An 18,508-nucleotide genomic window follows, 5' to 3' on the forward strand; every position below is an offset into this window, starting at 1 on the left:
TTTGAAATTTCCTTCTTGTTATTTCCATCTTGCTTTGACTGCAGCTTAGAGCTGGGCGATATAAGATTTTTTCATATCACGATATGTTTTTTTCATTTCAGGCGATAACGATATATATCACGATATAAGCCAAATAACTATATTTGTAAGATTTAAATGTGCCGTTGCTCACAAGTAAAATGTGAAATAATCAGCAGCTTGTTTTGATTTAAATATTTATTTCCCATAATAAGTTCAACAGGGTAGATGTACTTAAGGAACATGAGACTTCAGATAAATAAAGGCAAATATTGCAAACTACACAAAAGGCAGCCGCTAAAGCGTTTAAGTTTCAAAATAGAACAAACAAAACAGACTAAATTGTCAATTCCACTTAGAAACAAAATATTAATTCTAAAAATAAATCTTAGTTTGTTTTACAGAAGAACAGACAAAATTGACTAACTTTTGTCAATATCAAATAAACTGAGAACTAAAAGGAAATTCTCAATCTCTCCTTGTTGTATAGCTTAGCTTTTCAAACAGTTTTAACAGTTACTTTAGTCTGACAAAAGCCGAATGATGAATTAGCGCTTTCAGTCAGAGATTGAGCATGCACCGCTTTATTGTATTTCCAGACTTGCTTTCGGCACAATTTACAGTGCGTGCTACTCTGTTTTTGTCAGACTTGAAATAGCGAAATACCTTCACACTACGGAACTTCTGTGGCCCTTCCGTTCGACAAGCTCTCCGGCATTGGAACCATCATCTGTTTTTCTTGGTAACCTTCGCTCACGCTCTCGGTTGATTTTCTCTAGTCAGCAAACTCATTTCCTCCATTACCCGGGCAGCCCGGCTGCAAAAACAAATACACATGTGCGCCTTGGCACTTGTGCTGTACGTAACAAGTCACGTGACGTGACGCTGTGGCTGTGATTGGTTCGGCTCTGCGCTACTTAATTTGGATTGGCTGTTCTTTTTTTTTTTTTTTTAAGAGGACAAGAGAGATGAGGCCTATCGCAATAGTTTAATTTTTCTATCGAGAAAAAGTTATTTCGCAATACATATCGTTATCATTCTATCGCCCAGCTCTAGTGCAGCTGTAACAACACTGATTCCAGCAGGATTTGTAAAAAGCATTTTGACAGACACACAAAGCTGGACAGCTTTTGTTCTGAGTCTAAGAAGCTTAGAAAAATGTGACTGGACTTCTGTAAGCTTTTTTAAACGTTTCATCTCTCATCCAAAAGTGGCTTTTTCAATTCTAAAACCAAATGGTGGAGAGTCCCAGGTATTTCACAGCAAAAAGATTGAATTGAACACAGAAGTTTGATCAAGAGGAATGATCTAACCAGCCCTATTGCAAGACTCTTCAATGATAAACATCCAAATTTACCATTGTTTTTTCTAGGCATTCAAGCCATTAAACTAAACCAAAGAGGTGGTAATATTAATTTTATCCAGAAAAAAAGAGAAGCATTTTGGATATTCCGCTTTAAGAGTCTGCACCCCAGAGGGATGAATCAGGATTTTTCTATCAATGAGTTTTTCTGAACTGAGCCTTTTTTATTTTTTGTTTTTATTCTAATTTTATCAGTTACATTATTCTCGCATGGGTAATACGAGATGGCATGTTTATGGGTAATGTTTATTTAATTAATTTTATTCATTTTTTCAGCCAAAGAAGGAGTAGCATTCTAGACAGCTCATCTTAAGTCTACATTTTAGAGATTTTACATTTTAGAGACATAAATTAGGACCTTTTAACAAATCTGTTCCCGTGTGACGATGTCCTCTTGTTTTTTAATTCAACTGCTGGACCAACCTCCTTTTATTATTAAATACTGCTCTTTGTCCCTTTTTTGTATATATTCATAGTATTCTTCTTATGTATTTCACGCATGTGTTATTTTGAGACAGGTGGGGATTATGTCTCCTCCTCCCTGTCATCATCATTGATGATCTTGTCCAGTATTTACTTAAGCGTGACTTAACCCAGAGCTTCCCAAAGTGTGGGGCCCGCCCCCATTAACCAATACCTACCTGTTATATGTCAGTTGATCCATCTATGAAGTTTTGATTGGTTTGATTGATTTAAGCAATTTTCTACAATGTTTTACTATGACCCTGATGAAGGCCACAAGCCGAAACGCGTTGGTCGATTATTAAAGTTGTTCATCTTCCCTTAAGTGTTGCTGGAGTTCTTGCATTGTGGACTCCCAGGTATTTAAACCCACGTGGGGGGGAGATCTAACAGTGTGCAGACCTGATCAGGGTGAAGCTGGTTCTGGTTTGTAAGGAGCTGTCTTGATGTAGTTGTTTCCTGACAGTCTCCACTGGCTCGGTTGGAGGTATACAAGTGAAAAGTGAGACCACATCAAAGGACACTCTGGTTTCATCTGGATCAAGTGTAAGTTTGTGGACCTTGTTGGTGAAATCAGCAGAGTTTTTGATGTGATGGGGTGTGTTCCCCACAAGGGGAGCTAGGATGGTGATGAGGTGCTTGGAAATGTTGTAGGTGGCTGAGTTTATGCTGCTACCAATGAGTCTGAGTGGGACTCCTTCTTTGTGGATCTATGGAAGTCCTTATATACAGGGTGTAGCATCCCCTGGGTAAAGGTGGTGGTATGCAGGGCGCTCAGTGGCTTTTTCCCTTTGAAGTTCTTGTAGGCAGCTGATGACTTTCTTTCTGTAGTTGCTTCTGGGGTTTCACCTTGAAGCTTCATAGATATTGTTGTCACTGAGGAGTGTAGTAATGTTTATTTGCTCTGCTTCTTCTTGTCAGGGATAAAATACAAATCTGTACTTTTTGTGTCCCAGCTGAGTAACAGGAGGAGGAGAGTCTGGTGGAGCAGCAGAGGAACAATTTCAGCCATTTGGAATCAGCCACTACAGAGGAAACAATGACTTCAACACAGGAGGTGAGAAAAATATCACAGTTAAATCTATGGCTGTGCGATATGATGAAATATATATGGAATGACGATATCTATCTTTTATATTATGCGCTATCATTTGTTTTGTGGTGTTGCAATATACACCTTTCCCCCGCAAGCGGCCATCTAATAAATACTCACGAAGAAGATGGCAGCTGTTACAACTTATGTCTAAAAATTTATAGCTTCATGCATCGTCAAAACACTCGACTCCAGCTACAGTGTCTTCAGCTGGGCGACTTGTGTCAAATTCAGAGAATTTACAGAAAATGGATCATTTTGTGATATACAGGGTGGGCCATTTATATAGATACACCATAATAACATGGGAATGGTTGGTGATATTAAAGTCCTGTTCCGTGATGTCTTTTGACATTGCCAGCAAAAAGATGAAACTTCTAGCTCTGCACTTAGTTGCTTCAATGCCTAGATGACCTTTGTGGACAATATTGGTGTCTTCTTTATGCAGGGATTGGAGAATATTAAATTCCGTTCTTTTCTGAATTATTTTGCCAACAGAGAAAGACTGGACTCAGTGTGGTCAAAGCTCAAAAAATGACATTTATTTTACATTTCCGGAATTGGAGACCTGTCACACAAACACACACGCTCAGGTCTGAAAGCATTAGAAGCCAGAATGAGTATAGATAGTTCTGCTATACGTCACACACAGACACACATAGTTTCGATCAAAACAACTCCTTCTGGTCTGACTAATGTGTGTGTATGTTACTTAGTTCCACTTTTTCTGTCTGGTTTCCTGTATTTTATTAATATGCTTCTGCAGCTCTGCACTAAACTTCCTGTTTCTTAACTCCCCTTACTGAAACCTGTTGCTAGGCGACCTGTCACCCTCTGATCGAGTTCTTTCTCACATCGGGCCTTAGTTTATAAAGGCCTTTATTATTAAAATACATAAAACAATATAATCATAAAACAAGCGTTAAGAATATATATTCTTAGCCTGCTAGTTGAAAATCTAGATGTATGGTTTTTAACTGGATGCACAGCAGAAACCTACTTTCACAAATGTCTGCTTTTCCAAAATATACTAAAGGGCAAAGCAGCTTTTATTCCTATATTTTAAGTGACAGTGTGTAGTTTTCTGCCATTATGAGTCCAGTTACACTGATTCCGATACATTGGGTCGTGGAAAATGCTGCTTTAGCGTGGTGTACCACCCGAAAGTAGGAAGAAAAGTGTTCAAAGGAATCAAAAACATTTCAATAGATATTTCCAGAAATTAATGACAAAAACTACACACTGTCACATTAATATGAGGTATGCGGGCTACCACCACATTCACAGTATTTATACCAAGTTTGAGTGAAAAAAATAATCTATTGTGTCACTGAGTTGTGGCAAAATGTGAAATGTTGTCTGCCTTTGTTTTTTCTCAGTGTAGTTAATTATTCCTTTGGACAATTAATGAGTAACAAAAAAAAAGAAGATAAAAAGGCTACAATGCCAGCAGCGGCACTTATGGCCGCTGCTGGCATGAGTTACTTAGTTCTGCTTTATCTCAGGACCAAGTCCAGAATATAATACAAAACCAAGATGAGAAGTATAGCCCAGGATAGAACAAGCATAAAATAACCCAAGAAAGTTATAAAGACAGGTTCATAACCAGACCTGAGGTCAACCTGCAATTAATCTATTAGTTACAGAACATTTTAACAAGACAGAATACCTGTGAAATCGCAGACAACGCTGCTGTGATCCGCCGCGCTGTTTCCCCTCCTTTTTTTCGTAGAATCTTCATCAACTGCCCAGAGTACTGGTCAAGACCGCTCATGAATGTGGACAGCACTGGAACTATGGTGATTTGGGTTAACTCCGCATTGATCTACAAAGTTCAAAACTAAAATTTTTAAATAGTTCAGTTCAAAACAGGACTAAATCCAGACCAAACCTGATCTAATCCCAAACAAAAACTCCTGGTGCTGTCCAGGTTTGATTTAAAGAAAAAAATGGGAAAAAAATCAATTAATCAGATGGGAATGTGTAAAATCAATTACGATTAAAAAAAAAAAAAAAAAAAAGAAGATTTTTAAATCAGACAGAAAAGTTATTCCAACATGCCACCTAAAACATTTATAGATGGACCGGCAGAATCAGGTGGCTGCAAAAGAGTGCCTCACCCATGCAGTACGAAAATCACAAAATGCACAAATTTTGCACTTTATTTGTAAAAGGAAACTCTGACGTGTATCATGTTAGCAATGTCCTGTTTTCCCCAAATTTTTCCTTCCATTGGTGCTGCCCTTCTCACAACACAATTTAGCTGCACTAAGCTGAAAAGACATCAGCTCGATGCAGCTTCACAGATGGACCACGAAGGAAATCCCCTTTATCCCACCCCAAAGCAACATGAAAATGGCCCAAAACAGGTCAAAACATGCCACAAAATGCTCGTAAGCACGGGGAGCGTGCCTGACGGCCGTGACGTCATCACAAAAAGAATTAAACTTTAATAACTGGAAAACCGTAGCAGCACAAATGTCAATTTTACTGGCACAAACAAGCACTAACCAAGCAGAAGATTTTGTGGCATGTTTTGGCCTGTTTTCGTGTTGCTTGGGGGGCTGGTGAACTCTGAATGACCTATGAAATAAAAGTGTAATCACTTTGACACCATAGCGATACAAACGATGATTTTACCAGCACAAACTGACACAAACGGAGCACTAACCACCCAGTATGCTTGATTTTATTTTGGGGGGCAAGTGGGGGTCACCTTCAGAGGTCTCTTTGAGACTCACTGCGCGAAGATAGGCAAACTACGCAGCTCGCAGTTCTGTTCAGTGAAACAGCGAGTATGGACTCGTCAACGATCACTGCACATGTATCCCAATTCTTGTTCGCTTTTACTCATAAAATCTTCAGTTCACTTAGCTTCGCCAGCATGACACGTTCACACAGGCAATGTTAAGCAAGCAGTGGATAGCTAACGTTCTGCTAACTTGATACCACAATAAAACAAATAAAATAAGTGTGCCATTTGGAGTTCTAATGAAATTTTAAACACAGATTGGGGAATATTCAGATGTGCAGTAATGTCGAATATGCAAACGAGTGTTTCCAATGCTAGCAAAATGCTAAAACCTACAGAACACATATGGCCCATATATTTACCAGAAAAATATGAAGTCTATATTTTTATCTGAAAAATATACTCCATATATTATCACAAAGTACTAGTTAAATTATATTTTATCAAAAATACGAAGAAATTACCTTAACTCCAACGGATGAATCGTGATTAATCCCTCTTTCCAGACACGTGGCCAAAGCACACTATGGCGTAGATGAAGAAGCTCAATGCGTATGCATGAAGATTTTTTTCATTCTCTGCGCATGTTCATAAGGGATGTGGAAAGGGCTCTTTGGATTTAATTAAATGTGTTCAATAAATTGGAAATATCACTATTATTTAACATTAAAACGGTTTACAATTGATTAAATCAAATGTAAAAATATTAATTACACCCATAAGATTAACAATTTTAAGTATATTGAACATAAAACCATTCATACAGAATCTACATTCACACAGAAAAGCCACAGAAGTTACAAGAAAATACAAAGATCATGTTTTATCAGCAAACATTTAAATAACAATAAAAACAGTTGAAGAGTTTCTGCAGTGATCAATATTTCTTCAACAATAGAATTTTCAGAGTTCGTAGGGGTGCTTGAAAGCCTTGAAAATCCTTGGATTTTAATAGTCATTTCAAGGTGTGAAAAGTGCTTGAACTTTAGATGTGGTGCTTAAAACGGGTTGAAATTGTAACTGTATTTCATTCACCACAAATAACTATCTGATTGAATATTTTTCTTAACAGATAGAGAAATAAAATGAGTCACAAAGTCTAGAAACAAAATTTCTGCTCCTGATCTGCCTTGCACCTCTGCATGTCTGGAACAAGGATTTGCACCTTTTCACAATGGGGAAGTTTATGTGAGTCCTAGAAAATAATTTTCGACTATGTGTATATAACACATGCAAATTTTTTGCATCACATGCTCCCATGGACACAGTGACGCGATATGCTGAGATGGAGAAGGAGCTCTTAGCCATGGTATTTGCCTGCACAAAATTTAAAGATTCTGTTTGTGGAAAGGCGACCATTGTCAAAACAATTGACCACCAACCCCTGGTGACCGTAATGAAAAAGCCCATCCATGTCGCCCCTGCCTGGCTCCAGGGGATGTTACTCCGACTACAGAGTTATGACATCAGCCTAGTCTACAAAAAAGGAAAGCACATGTATCTTGCTGACACCCTTGTCTAGAGCTCCACTTGCTCCGTTGTCACAAAGCCGAGTTGAACACACACTGATTATGAAGTGATGACAGTGAGTGATGTGCTACAAGCCCTCAGCACAGTCATCCGGCGAGAATAGCCCATCAGAGAAAGCCAAGTCAAGCCCGCTCTAGACCCTTGTTTTCCACACAGGGATGAGCTCAGCATGGAGGATTCCCCAATCCCTGCACAAGGAATACACCAATATTGTCCACAAAGGTCATCTAGGCATTGAAGCAACTAAGTGCAGAGCTAGAAGTTTCATCTTTTGGCTGGCAATGTCAAAAGACATCACGGAGAGCTACACTCTTGCACAGTGTGCAGCAGCACTAAGGCGCATCAGCAGACAGAACCTCTACACACCTCCTAAAATTTTCACCTCGCCTGGAAAACAATACCAGGTCCATGTAGATTCCTGTTCAAGATGGATTGAGATCAACCTTCTCCGTCACTCAACCACAGCAGTGGCGCACCACACACGCTCATTACTGACAATGGCACACAGTACACAAGTCAGCAGTTCAACGATTTTGCGAAGCAACTGGACTTCACTCATTCGACCAGTAGTCCAGAGTTTCCACAGTCAAATGGTCTTGCTGAGAGAGCAGTACATGGTGAGAAACAACTCATGGAGAAATCACAGAGAAATTGGACTGACTTTTTCTTGACTTCTTAAACCTTAGAAACATTCCCTGCAACACTAGGCTCCCCTGACAAACGTCTCATGTCTCATCACCCATGCGCAGGGATTACTGTGTGCAGCAAGCTTTTAGAGCTTGTCACAAAAGATCTCAGGGCAGATCAGTGACCGACTTTGTGTGAAAAGTCTCACGCTAAAATGTCATGGGACAGGTCCAGCTGCACACTACAGCCATTGCAAGAAGGAAAAGTGGTCCGAATGCAGACAGAAAAAGGCTATGATAAGCTAGGAACTGTAGGAAGGAAGAGCAACAAGCCACGATCCTACATCATCCAGATCGACGGAAGAACCTACAGGAGGAATCGCTGCCACATCCTCCCAATCGCTGCCGCCATAGCTCCATGACTATGACCCTGAGTGCCAGGACACCAACCATTCTGGATAGTTCTACACTCGCACTACAAACACCACGGCAACACACACGCTCAAATGAAGACTCACAGAGCGCATCCCCTCCCAAGCCTGTGCAAGTACCCGACCAAGAGATTGTAAACCAGGCGTCATACATTACATATGCAGGTCACATCTGCAGACCTAACCCAAGATAAACACAATGACATCACATGTATAATCAGTCTAAAGTCAATATGTTGAGAAATGATGTTGACTGGGTGTTTGCATTTCTAATGATTGGTGCTGTACTGGGGTATGGGGTTCGTCCAACCATAAACACTGTTAGGTTAAAATTCACTTTAAAAAAATAACGTCTAGAAAGACTTGTAATAGTGTAAATGTTTTCTTGCAGGGGTAACTTAGTTTTGTCAGGTGCTGAAAGCTAAACGGAAAGGATGTAGATCATTTGGTTAAATTATCATTTTGCATCATTTGTCTGTTACGAGCCACCGTACCTGTGTGGGCTAAACCAATTGGAACAGTATGTTGGGGTTACATGCATGCAATACACATAGATGTGGTTATTGACTTATACCACCTCACAAGACAACTACAGTGCCGTTTTCTTGTTTTGTGGGGTTGGGGTGTTTTTTTTCAACAGGACATGAATATCTCAACATGTTGATTTGTTCACATTTGCACATCTTCATTTTTAACTGAAATGTGTGTTTTGAGTTCATACACTATATACATACAAGATGACCTTTTCCCTTTGCAGTATTTTTGTGTGGTGCATTTTTCTAAGTTTTAACAAAAAGCGAACAAAAGCGTTTAAGTCAACCAAGGATGATTTCACATGGTCTTACCAGGGTTGATGTGACGTGAAACATACATTGTTATTTTTATTTTTAGTGTTGTGCTGAAAGGGCTTCAAAATGGACCTTGAAAGTGCTTAAAGTGCTTAAATTTTACTCTAAAAAAGGCGTATGAACCCTGCATTTTAAGTACAACTCTCATTGTAGCATCTGATTATAATGTGATACTATCACCAAGAATGTGTTGGTAACACACCTACAATGTTTTTGTTAACATCTTTGATTCAACTAATGGAGGGAGTTGGAAAGTTCAGTTTGTTCCATGACCGAATTTTTCTCACTGCCTGTTTGTATCTCTGTCACCTCAGGACCAACATGGAGCGAGAAGTCAGCACTCTCAGGAGTTTGACGAACTTCACAGACAAAAAAGAGAAAAAAAATACACCTGTGAGGAATGTGGGAAGGATTTTACCCGTTCTGGCAACTTAAAAACACACCAATTCGTCCACAGTGGAGTTAAACCATACAGCTGTGATCAGTGTGGTAAAGCTTTTAATCACAGAAGCCACTTACGACGTCATCAATTTACTCACTCTGGAATGAAAGCGTACAGCTGTGAGTTGTGTGGTAAAGCTTTTGCTGACAATGGAAGCTTACGGAGTCATCTAGTTACCCACTCTGGAGTTAAAGCATACAGCTGTGATCAGTGTGGTAAAGCTTTTGCTCATAGTAAAAGCTTAAAGCGTCATAAAGTTACCCACTCTGGAATTAAGGCATACAGCTGTGATCAGTGTGGTAAAGCTTTTGCTCGCAGTAGGTACTTACAAAGTCATCTAGTTACGCACTCTGGAATTAAGGCGTACAGCTGCGACATTTGTGGAAAAACCTTCCGCTGGCCACTCAGCCTTAATATTCACCAACGCATTCACACCAAAAAGGATTTTTGCTTCTGTGATCAGTGTGGCAAAACCTTTGTGGCATACAAATATTTACAGCAGCACATGTTTATCCACACTGAGGAGAGACCTTATAAATGTGATCTGTGTGAGAAGACCTTTAAAGATCCACGTTCCCTGAGACAACATCAACAGATTCACACCAGAAAGAAACTCTACAAGTGCACTTACTGTGAGGTATGTATTTTTCTTTGTACAGTCACACTTATTTTGAAGTATTTTGTGAATTGATTTTAATTTCAAAGCTAAATGAGACATGAAAACTTCATGTACAGAATATTCAGTCAAATCTGAGACAAAACTCCTGAAATTATCCTGATGTTGGAAAAAACGTAAAGTTTTAAGTTTCTCACCTTTCTGTTTATCTAACATTCACACTCCAATGGATGCATCGGAGAGCAGCTTGAGAGTTAATATCTTGTGACCAGTGTTGGTTTCCACTACAGATTACCTAATACATGCCCCAAAAAGTAGTTTGTATCGTATTCCATTACATTACTCATTTAGAGTAATGTAACGTTACTTAAATGTGCTCTGGGCCATCATCTCACTGTAGGGCCACTTCAGTGTTCAAGCAGTACAAAAAAGCAATTAAAAACACCCACAAATATTTCCAGAAAATGTGGAGGGCTTTTTAAAAAATTCAAATATTGTATTCATCACCACCTGCATTCTCCTTGACCTTATAGCAGCTTTTGATACTATCTCTCACCGTATCCTTCGTCATAGATTAGCATCTACTGCCACCAACAGTACAGCGCTGCCCTGATTTACCCCGTATCTCTCTGGCCGTTCAGTTTCTTCTATTACTCACTCACAGATCACTATCTACTCCAGTTAATTCCGGTGTACCCCAAGACTCTGTCCTGTGTTGCTTAATTTTATTATCTATCTCCAGAGGTGGGTGGTAACGAGTAAAGCTTTTGAAAAAAATGTGCTTCAAAAAGTACCTTTATTGCACCATACTTTTCACTTTTACTTGAATACATTTATGAAGAAGAAACGATACTTTTACTCAGCTATATTTGGCAATATTCAAATCCTTACTTTAAAAATGTAATTAATTTCACACATTAGATAATACTACTAATACTGGATCATGCCGCCAGTGGAGTTTAATGTAACTCTTTTACCAAGTAATGTAGCCATGCAGTCGCATGACCAGTTATAAACTGTGGTGGGCAGAGTGGCCCAAGCCTTTCAAACTAGCGGACACATGGAAAGAAGAGACAGGAAAACGTGGCAGAGGCTACTGTCTGCACTAGAATTCAAGATAAACACCCTTGGCCTCATATTTAAAGGATGTTTCGCTTAAGAACAGAACAAAAGAACAGCTACATAATGTGGTGCCTTCAATATGAGCCCAAACAAACCAACATTTCAGCGTGAAAAAAACTCAACTCCTCTAACCTGACGAAAGGTCATGGTAAGTTTGCTCTAAATTTCTTTTTACCTGTAGTTAAGTGAAGGTCAGTCTTTATATTACAGCAGCTCTGTCAAGCTCGATTCCTTAAGATTAGAGGCTACATCGCAGCTCCAGTCACGGCTTTCATCAATGTCTTCCTCGTCTTTCCCCAGAGTAACAGCCAAACGGTGTGAGGAGGATCTATTGGCTAGCTCTGCTTAGCCTTATTTTAAACTTAATCTGGGATTCATCGCAAACTGTTTGTCTGGGATATGAAGGACAAGATTCTGTTTTTCAACAATAGTTGGTAGAAAACATATCCAGTGTGATTAAAATTCTCATGCCAAACATCCGCAGCTTTGCAGTCTATATGGAACTATAATGCCCAGACCTAATTCTTTTGAAAACCATACATCTTTCCATGGGTCTCAACTTCATCAGACATCACCTAGACACAGAACTGGATGAGGCCAGCACAAACAGCAGCCTATGTGACAAAGATGACTTCTTTGGATCCACGTGGTCAGGAATGCCAGAAGCAGGGAGAGGTACCTTTCATGTCCATTCACTTGAGGAGTGGATCTATTGCATAGCTTTCCTCACATCAAGATGCTGTCAATCAAAACAAATACAGCTCTTTCTGCGTCTGGAGCTTGTACAGGACTTTTTAGTCAGGCCGGACTCCTGTTCACTGCTAAACAGTTACAGCTTCAAAGCAAGAACTTTGATAGCAAACTGCTGCTGAAGCTTAACCATTACCTTACTGAGTGAAGAAATGGCACATTTTTGCGAAATATGCTGAAATAGATGCACACTAGCGGTGCAACAATACACAAAATACACGGTTCGGTTCAGTTTGATATTTTGGTGTCACGGTTCAATATTTTTTCGATACAAGAAAATGTTCATGCCTTTTTAATTTTTCATTTATTAAAAATATAAATATATATTTTAACTCAAAAGTACAGTTTTTAAGTTTGATGTTGCTGAAAAAACAATAATAATAATAAAAAAATAAATCTATCTGATTGAGAAATCACTCATCTTTAGAAAAGAGAGTTTATAACAGAGAAATGGCTCTTTCCAAAATAAATCTATACTACACGCTTCTTCTGGGCTATATTCTCAGCAGCAAATTAAACATATCAGGTCCCCATAAGGAAAATCATGTGATGTGCTAACGGCTGTCTAAATGACTCGGGTAAAGTTTGTAGCATGCGTGCTTGTTGTTTTTGATGTCGGCGTAAGTGTGCAGTCTTATTCATTGTGTTCCCACTAGTGCTGTCAGCGTTAATCTCGTTAAAATGACGTTAACGCCACAATGCGTCAAATCTCCGCTAATGAGTTAGCGTGGATCGCCCCCTGCGTCGGGCTGGACGCCATCAACACTTTAATGAGCTAACTGCGCTAACGCACATAGTTCCCACCAATGTAATTGAGCATTGCATGGCACATCCGACATACTGTTTTACTTTTGTCCATGACACGCTGACCATGAGGGTCCTGCTTCACATGAAAACCAAAACGGCAATCCACTGAGCTCTCAACACTGACAGCATCGTCAGAAGAAAAGTTAATAAAATAAATTAAACATTTTGTATTGTTCGATACATATGCGTACCAAACTGAAAGCACTGTTTTGAACCGTTCAATACCGATACATGTATTGTTGCACCCCTAATGCACACCCATACAAGTGAGCCGCCTTGTATGTACATAAGTTGAAGATGCCTCATTCAAATGGTTTCTCTGAGGCTGCTGTGCCATTTAAAGTAAATGTGAATATAATTTGTATAGCATATCTTGCCATATATTTATATTATTTACTGTAGTCGTTGGTTTGAAAAAGCTTTATGATGTGAAAAACAAATCTGGAAGTTAGAATTGTTAGAATAGAATAGAATAGAATAGAATAGAATAGAATAGAATAGAATAGCCTTTATTGTCATTGTACAGGGTACAACGAAATTGGAGTGCCACTCCCTTGGTGCAAAAATACAATAATAAATATAAATGTAAAATATAAAAGGTACATTAAAACAAACAATAGTAAGTACAATATATACAGGATAGCAGCATTAATATAATGACAGTATGAATAGCAGCATAATAATTGACGGTGACAGTATGGTGTAGCTAAGCAGTTTCAATTGTTTTTGTGCTTATTTACTATGGTGATAGCTCTGGGAAAGAAGCTATCCCTGAATCTGTTTGTCCTGGTTTTATGTGACCTGTACCGTCGGCCTGACGGTAATAGTTCAAACAGTTGATTGCTGGGGTGAGAATGGTCCTTGATGATATTGCCAGCTCTGCTGAGGTACCGAGAGTTTGCAATGACCTCCAGGCTGGGCAGAGAGCAGCCAGTGATCTTCTGGGCTGTGTTGATGACCCTCTGCAGTGCTTTCCTGTCTGCAGCTGAGCACCCTGCATACCATGTTGTTATGCCGTACGTTAGGATGCTCTCTATGGTGGCTCTGTAGAATGTCACCAGCAGCCTCTCCTCCAGGCTGTTCCTCCTGAGCACTCTCAGAAAGTGGAGACGCTGCTGGGCCTTTTTTACCACCGCAGTGGTATTTGCAGTCCAGGAGAGATCATCAGAGATCTGCACGCCCAGAAACCTCATGGAGTGCACCCTCTCCACACGGTTCCCGTGAATGTAAAGTGGGACCGGGTCTGCTCTGCCCTTCCTGAAGTCCAAGATGAGTTCTTTAGTTTTCGTGGTGTTCAGTTGGAGGTTATTAACTGAACACCACTCAGTCAGTCTGTTGACCTCATCTCTGTAGTCCGACTCATCCCCCCTTGAGATGAGTCCAACCACAGTGGTGTCGTCCGCAAACTTTATGATGGTGTTTGAGAGATGGGTAGGGGAGCAGTCGGATGTGTAGAGCGTAAACAGGAGGGGACTCAGAACACATCCTTGTGGAGACCCAGTGCTGAGTGTGATGGTGCTGGACAGGTGGGGGCCGAGTCTGACAGACTGTGGTCTATTTGTCAGGAAGTCCTTAATCCAGAGGCAGATGGGGGTGGAGAGTCCCAGGTGAGACAGTTTCTCTGGGATGATATGATTAAATGCTGAGCTGAAGTCTAAATTGTTGAATTGTTGAATTGTTGCCTTATTCTGTTGATGTTTTTACATTTATTCTATTTGAAAATACTAAAATTTGTGTATTTAGTTTTTGTTTGTCTGATTGCATTTATTTAAAATATAATTACACATTACAATCAGTTACTCAGTACTTGAGTAGTCTTTTCACCAACTACTTTCCTACTCTTGAATTATCTTTTTAAACTCCTTTTCACTTTTACTTGAGTAATAATATTTTAAAGTAATGCTACTCTTACTAAATTACTTAATAATTTTTGGATACTCGATCTACCTCTATTTCCTACCCCTAGGTAATATTTACAAAAAATATATATATATATAACTTCCGCTTTTACTGCTATGTAGATGAAACCAAGCTCTACTTATCTTCCAGACCCACAGCTACTCTCCCACCCACATCAATTTCTGACTGTTTAAGTGAAACCAAGGTCTGGTTTACTCACAACTTTCTTAAACTTAATGTCAATAAAGTGGGCAGCAAATCAAAACTGAGTCAAGTTCAAACCAGAAGTCTTTCATTATTCATTGATAACACTGCAAGGTTACCAAGGTTAAGAGTCTTGGTGTCATCCTCGACAGCACTCTTTCCTTCAAAGCACATATAAATAATATCACTTGGTCTTCGTATTTTCTCCTTCATAATATTAAACACCTCTGTCCTTCACTCAACGAAATAATGACAGGTATCAGTGCTGCGTTCACGACTTCCAAAACACTGGTGTCCTACCAGGTCAAGTTGGGTAGCAAACTGCAGCTCCCGTCTGAAGCAAAAACTCTTTGAATGGCTGGGGCTTGCTCACGGATGCACTGCACCATTTTTTGTTTGGTTCCCCAAGAGTCAGACAATCTCGGACAAGGAAAAATGAGTTAACTTTGTAACTAATGTCTAATGTTACATTAATGCTGGCACATGGAATGAGTAAATAGAATTATTTACTACATTGCCGTGATGATCGAATGTTGCCGCAGTTCGAGTTCCTCTTGCATCTTGCAGAGCTCCCATTGTTTCTGCCAGCTGTGTGAAAATGCTGAGTTTGTTACGGTCCTGAGTCTGTGGACTCAGTGTTTTTCTGTTTGTATTAAGTTTTCCTTGATTTCATGATGTGTTTTGATTTCTGTTGTTAGTATCCCTAGTTCCTTGGCATTTCTTGTGTTCTAGTTCTTAGGTTGTGGTTCTGTTACTTCTGTTCAGTTTCCTGTTTTACTTTGAAAGTCTGTGTACTATGTCAGTGTGTTGAGTTTTGCCTCCCCTTGTCTTGTGATGTCTGATGAGTCCCAGCTGTGCTCTCCTCCTGTTTCACATTCCCTAATTACCTCAGTATGTATTTAAGCCCTGTGTTTTTCCCTGCCTGTTGTTGCGTCCTCCACATTGGTTGTGTGTGTTCTCATTGTCGTCTACCGTCAGCATCTCCGGTCTAGTTAAGTTTAAGTTGTTGTTTATGTAATGCCAAGCGTGATTCTCCAGCAAATAAAGCTGCCGTTTAAGTTCACGTTTTGTCTCCGAGTCCTGCACGTGGGTCCAGCCACTGACAGCCACACAACTCACCGTGACAGAAGGACGCAACCATAACATGGACCCAGCGGACTCAGCTCACCTCGAGAGGGAGGTGGACCTTGCTCGCATCCTCGGACTGATGACTCGCATTAGCCACGCCTCGGATTTGCAGACATTCTCAGTCGGGTTGAATGCCATACAAGCCATATTCGACAGAAGTCCTCAACTGCGCCAGCTTTCTATTGCCTCGGAGTTCGGCCGTTCGCTGACCCAGGCTAAGGAGGCAGTCAAAGCCCGGGAGCTGGCCCAATTCACCCTCATCTCCTCATCCACACTGCCTCAGTCACAGCGAGCAAGCCCTCTCACGCCGCCGCGTGACAGAGCTTTCTTCAGCCCCGCTGCAGCAGCTGCAGTCGCAGCATCGGACTCTTTCCTCCTCACGTCTGGTTCCGACCACCCTTCACCTGCCTCGTGCCTGGCAGGAATGTGGTCGGAGGATGAGGGTCTGGTCACCGTTGCTCCGACACCTTCCGTTTCCTCTGCCGCTCCCGTTTCCAAGAGAAAGCGGCGTTCTCGTCGTTGCCGTCCCTCACCGCAACCCGAGTCCAGTTCCTGCTCTGAACTGTTGGACGTGGTGAGTGAACAGAACAATTTTCACCCGGCCTCTTCCACGCGGGGAATTTCAAGCTCTGAGCCAGTAAATTCAGAGTCAGTTAACCTTTTGACTGTTAACTCTGAGTCTGAATTAGAAACTGATGGTCCTAAGATGGCTGACTCTGAGCATGCCTTTCAGGACTCTGAACATTCTAATGATTTTTCTTTTGTTTCTTCTAAGTTTGAGAGACTTCAGGAATCAGATGACCTTATTTCAGAGTCAAAAGAAGTTTTGTTTTCTGTAACTGAGAGTGGTGTTTCTGGGTTTCTTTCTGAAAAGGCTAGGGTTTCTGTTTTCACTTCTCAGCCAAGTTTTGTTGATTCCGAGCCACCTGTTTTTGGATCAGTTAACAGTACAACGATGGCTTCGGGAGTACTAGTCGATTGTGAGCTTTCAGGTGTAGATTACATATGTGAATCTGTTATGGAATTTTCTGACTTGGACAATCATAATCTCACTCAGGACATTAAAAATGTTGATCAAAAGACAATTTCTCCTACTCCTAAACTAAACAGGGACAGTTCAATTTCCCAGCCAAGTTCCATCTATGCTGTTCAGGCTACACCTCATGAGATTGTTGTTGGTGTTGCTTCACCCATGAGTTCTGTGACTCACCAGCCAGTTCATTCTGAGGCTGCCTGTGATAAACCTCATGTTTCCATAACCTCCCTGAGTTAAATTTCACAAGCCCAGAGTATGCTTATTCAAAGACTGTTTGTGTTGCTCATTGTGAACTCTTCAAGACTATGGGTTCTGTGACTGTCCAGGTTAAGAGCAACAAGGTGTCATCTGCTGTTAACAAGCTGGCAAAAATGCTTGGTTTGAACACTGCAGAGTTGGTTGCTCAAGTTAAAGTTTCGGTTCCACGATCATGTCTGTACAACTCTGTGCGCCATGCTTTTCAGCCAGTAGCCCTGGACACTGTGTGTGCAACTTCCCAGGCTGGGTTTTGTAAGACTGTGTTTAATGTTGCTTCGCACCCAGTTTCTTCAGATACCGCTTGTATGATTTCTCCAGCACCTGTGACTGCCCCTGAACTTATCTTTTCTAAAACTGCTAACGTTAACCTGGGACGACTTTGGAGTAGCAGTCTTACCAAGGTCAGCCTGCCATAAGTCTCGGGTTTTCTAGAACCACGTCTGGTACCATAAACCTGGTTTTCCCTGTGACGGTTACAGCTCCTTTGCTCTGCTCTCCGCATCCATTTCCAGTTCCCAGGCAGACTATGGCTCCGCTCATCCCTGCACCCCGGGTGGGAGCAGCGGCGGTCCAGCTAGCTCCTGCACCCACACCGGCCCCCAGGGGTAAGGCAGCCAGAACGCAGCTCTTCCCTGGACCTGTATCTGTTCTTCAGGTGGGGATGGCTGATGTTCGGCCGGGCCCAGTACCCCTCCCTGTTCCCCGGAGAGGAGTTGCTGAGAGTCGGTTACTCGCTTTGTTGCAAGTTCAACGACCACTACACCCAGCACAACCATCATCACGACCACCACTACAACTTCTGTTTCGGTCAACCGTCCAGCCTCATGTCTCGTCGGCTGGGGATTCGGGAGAACCCAGCCAGCCTCAAGTGTGTCGTCGGCTGGGGTTCAGGAGAACCCAATCAGCCTTTAGTGTCGTCAACTGGAGGCCCGAGGAGCCCGTCCAGTCTCGTGTGTTGTCAGCTGGGGTTCAGGAGAACCCAGCCAGCCTTTTAGTGTCGTCAGCTGGAGGGCCGAGGAGCCCATCCAGCCTCAAGTGTTGTCAGCTGGGGTTGGGAGAACCCAGCCAGCCTTTAGTGTCGTCAGCTGGAGGGCGGAGTCGCCCGTCCAGCCTCAAAGTGTCG

The 18,508-nt window shown here is 41.2% G+C and overlaps 1 protein-coding gene across 1 annotated transcript in view; it reads left to right on the top strand.

Moving 5' to 3' along the window:
* The first annotated feature begins 2,764 nt into the window (after nucleotides 1–2,764).
* Nucleotides 2,765–18,508, top strand: part of LOC116318427 (zinc finger protein 99-like) — a 29,976-nt gene continuing 14,232 nt past the window's right edge. Inside the window, exons 1-2 of the mRNA XM_039617747.1 lie at nucleotides 2,765–2,900; nucleotides 9,438–10,202. Coding sequence (XP_039473681.1) covers nucleotides 2,883–2,900; nucleotides 9,438–10,202 — 783 coding nt within the window. The 5' untranslated portion in view covers nucleotides 2,765–2,882. The remainder of the gene's footprint in view (nucleotides 2,901–9,437; nucleotides 10,203–18,508) is intronic.

Source organism: Oreochromis aureus, linkage group 9 (assembly GCF_013358895.1).
Source record: "Oreochromis aureus strain Israel breed Guangdong linkage group 9, ZZ_aureus, whole genome shotgun sequence".
Taxonomy (NCBI): Eukaryota; Metazoa; Chordata; class Actinopteri; order Cichliformes; family Cichlidae; genus Oreochromis; species Oreochromis aureus.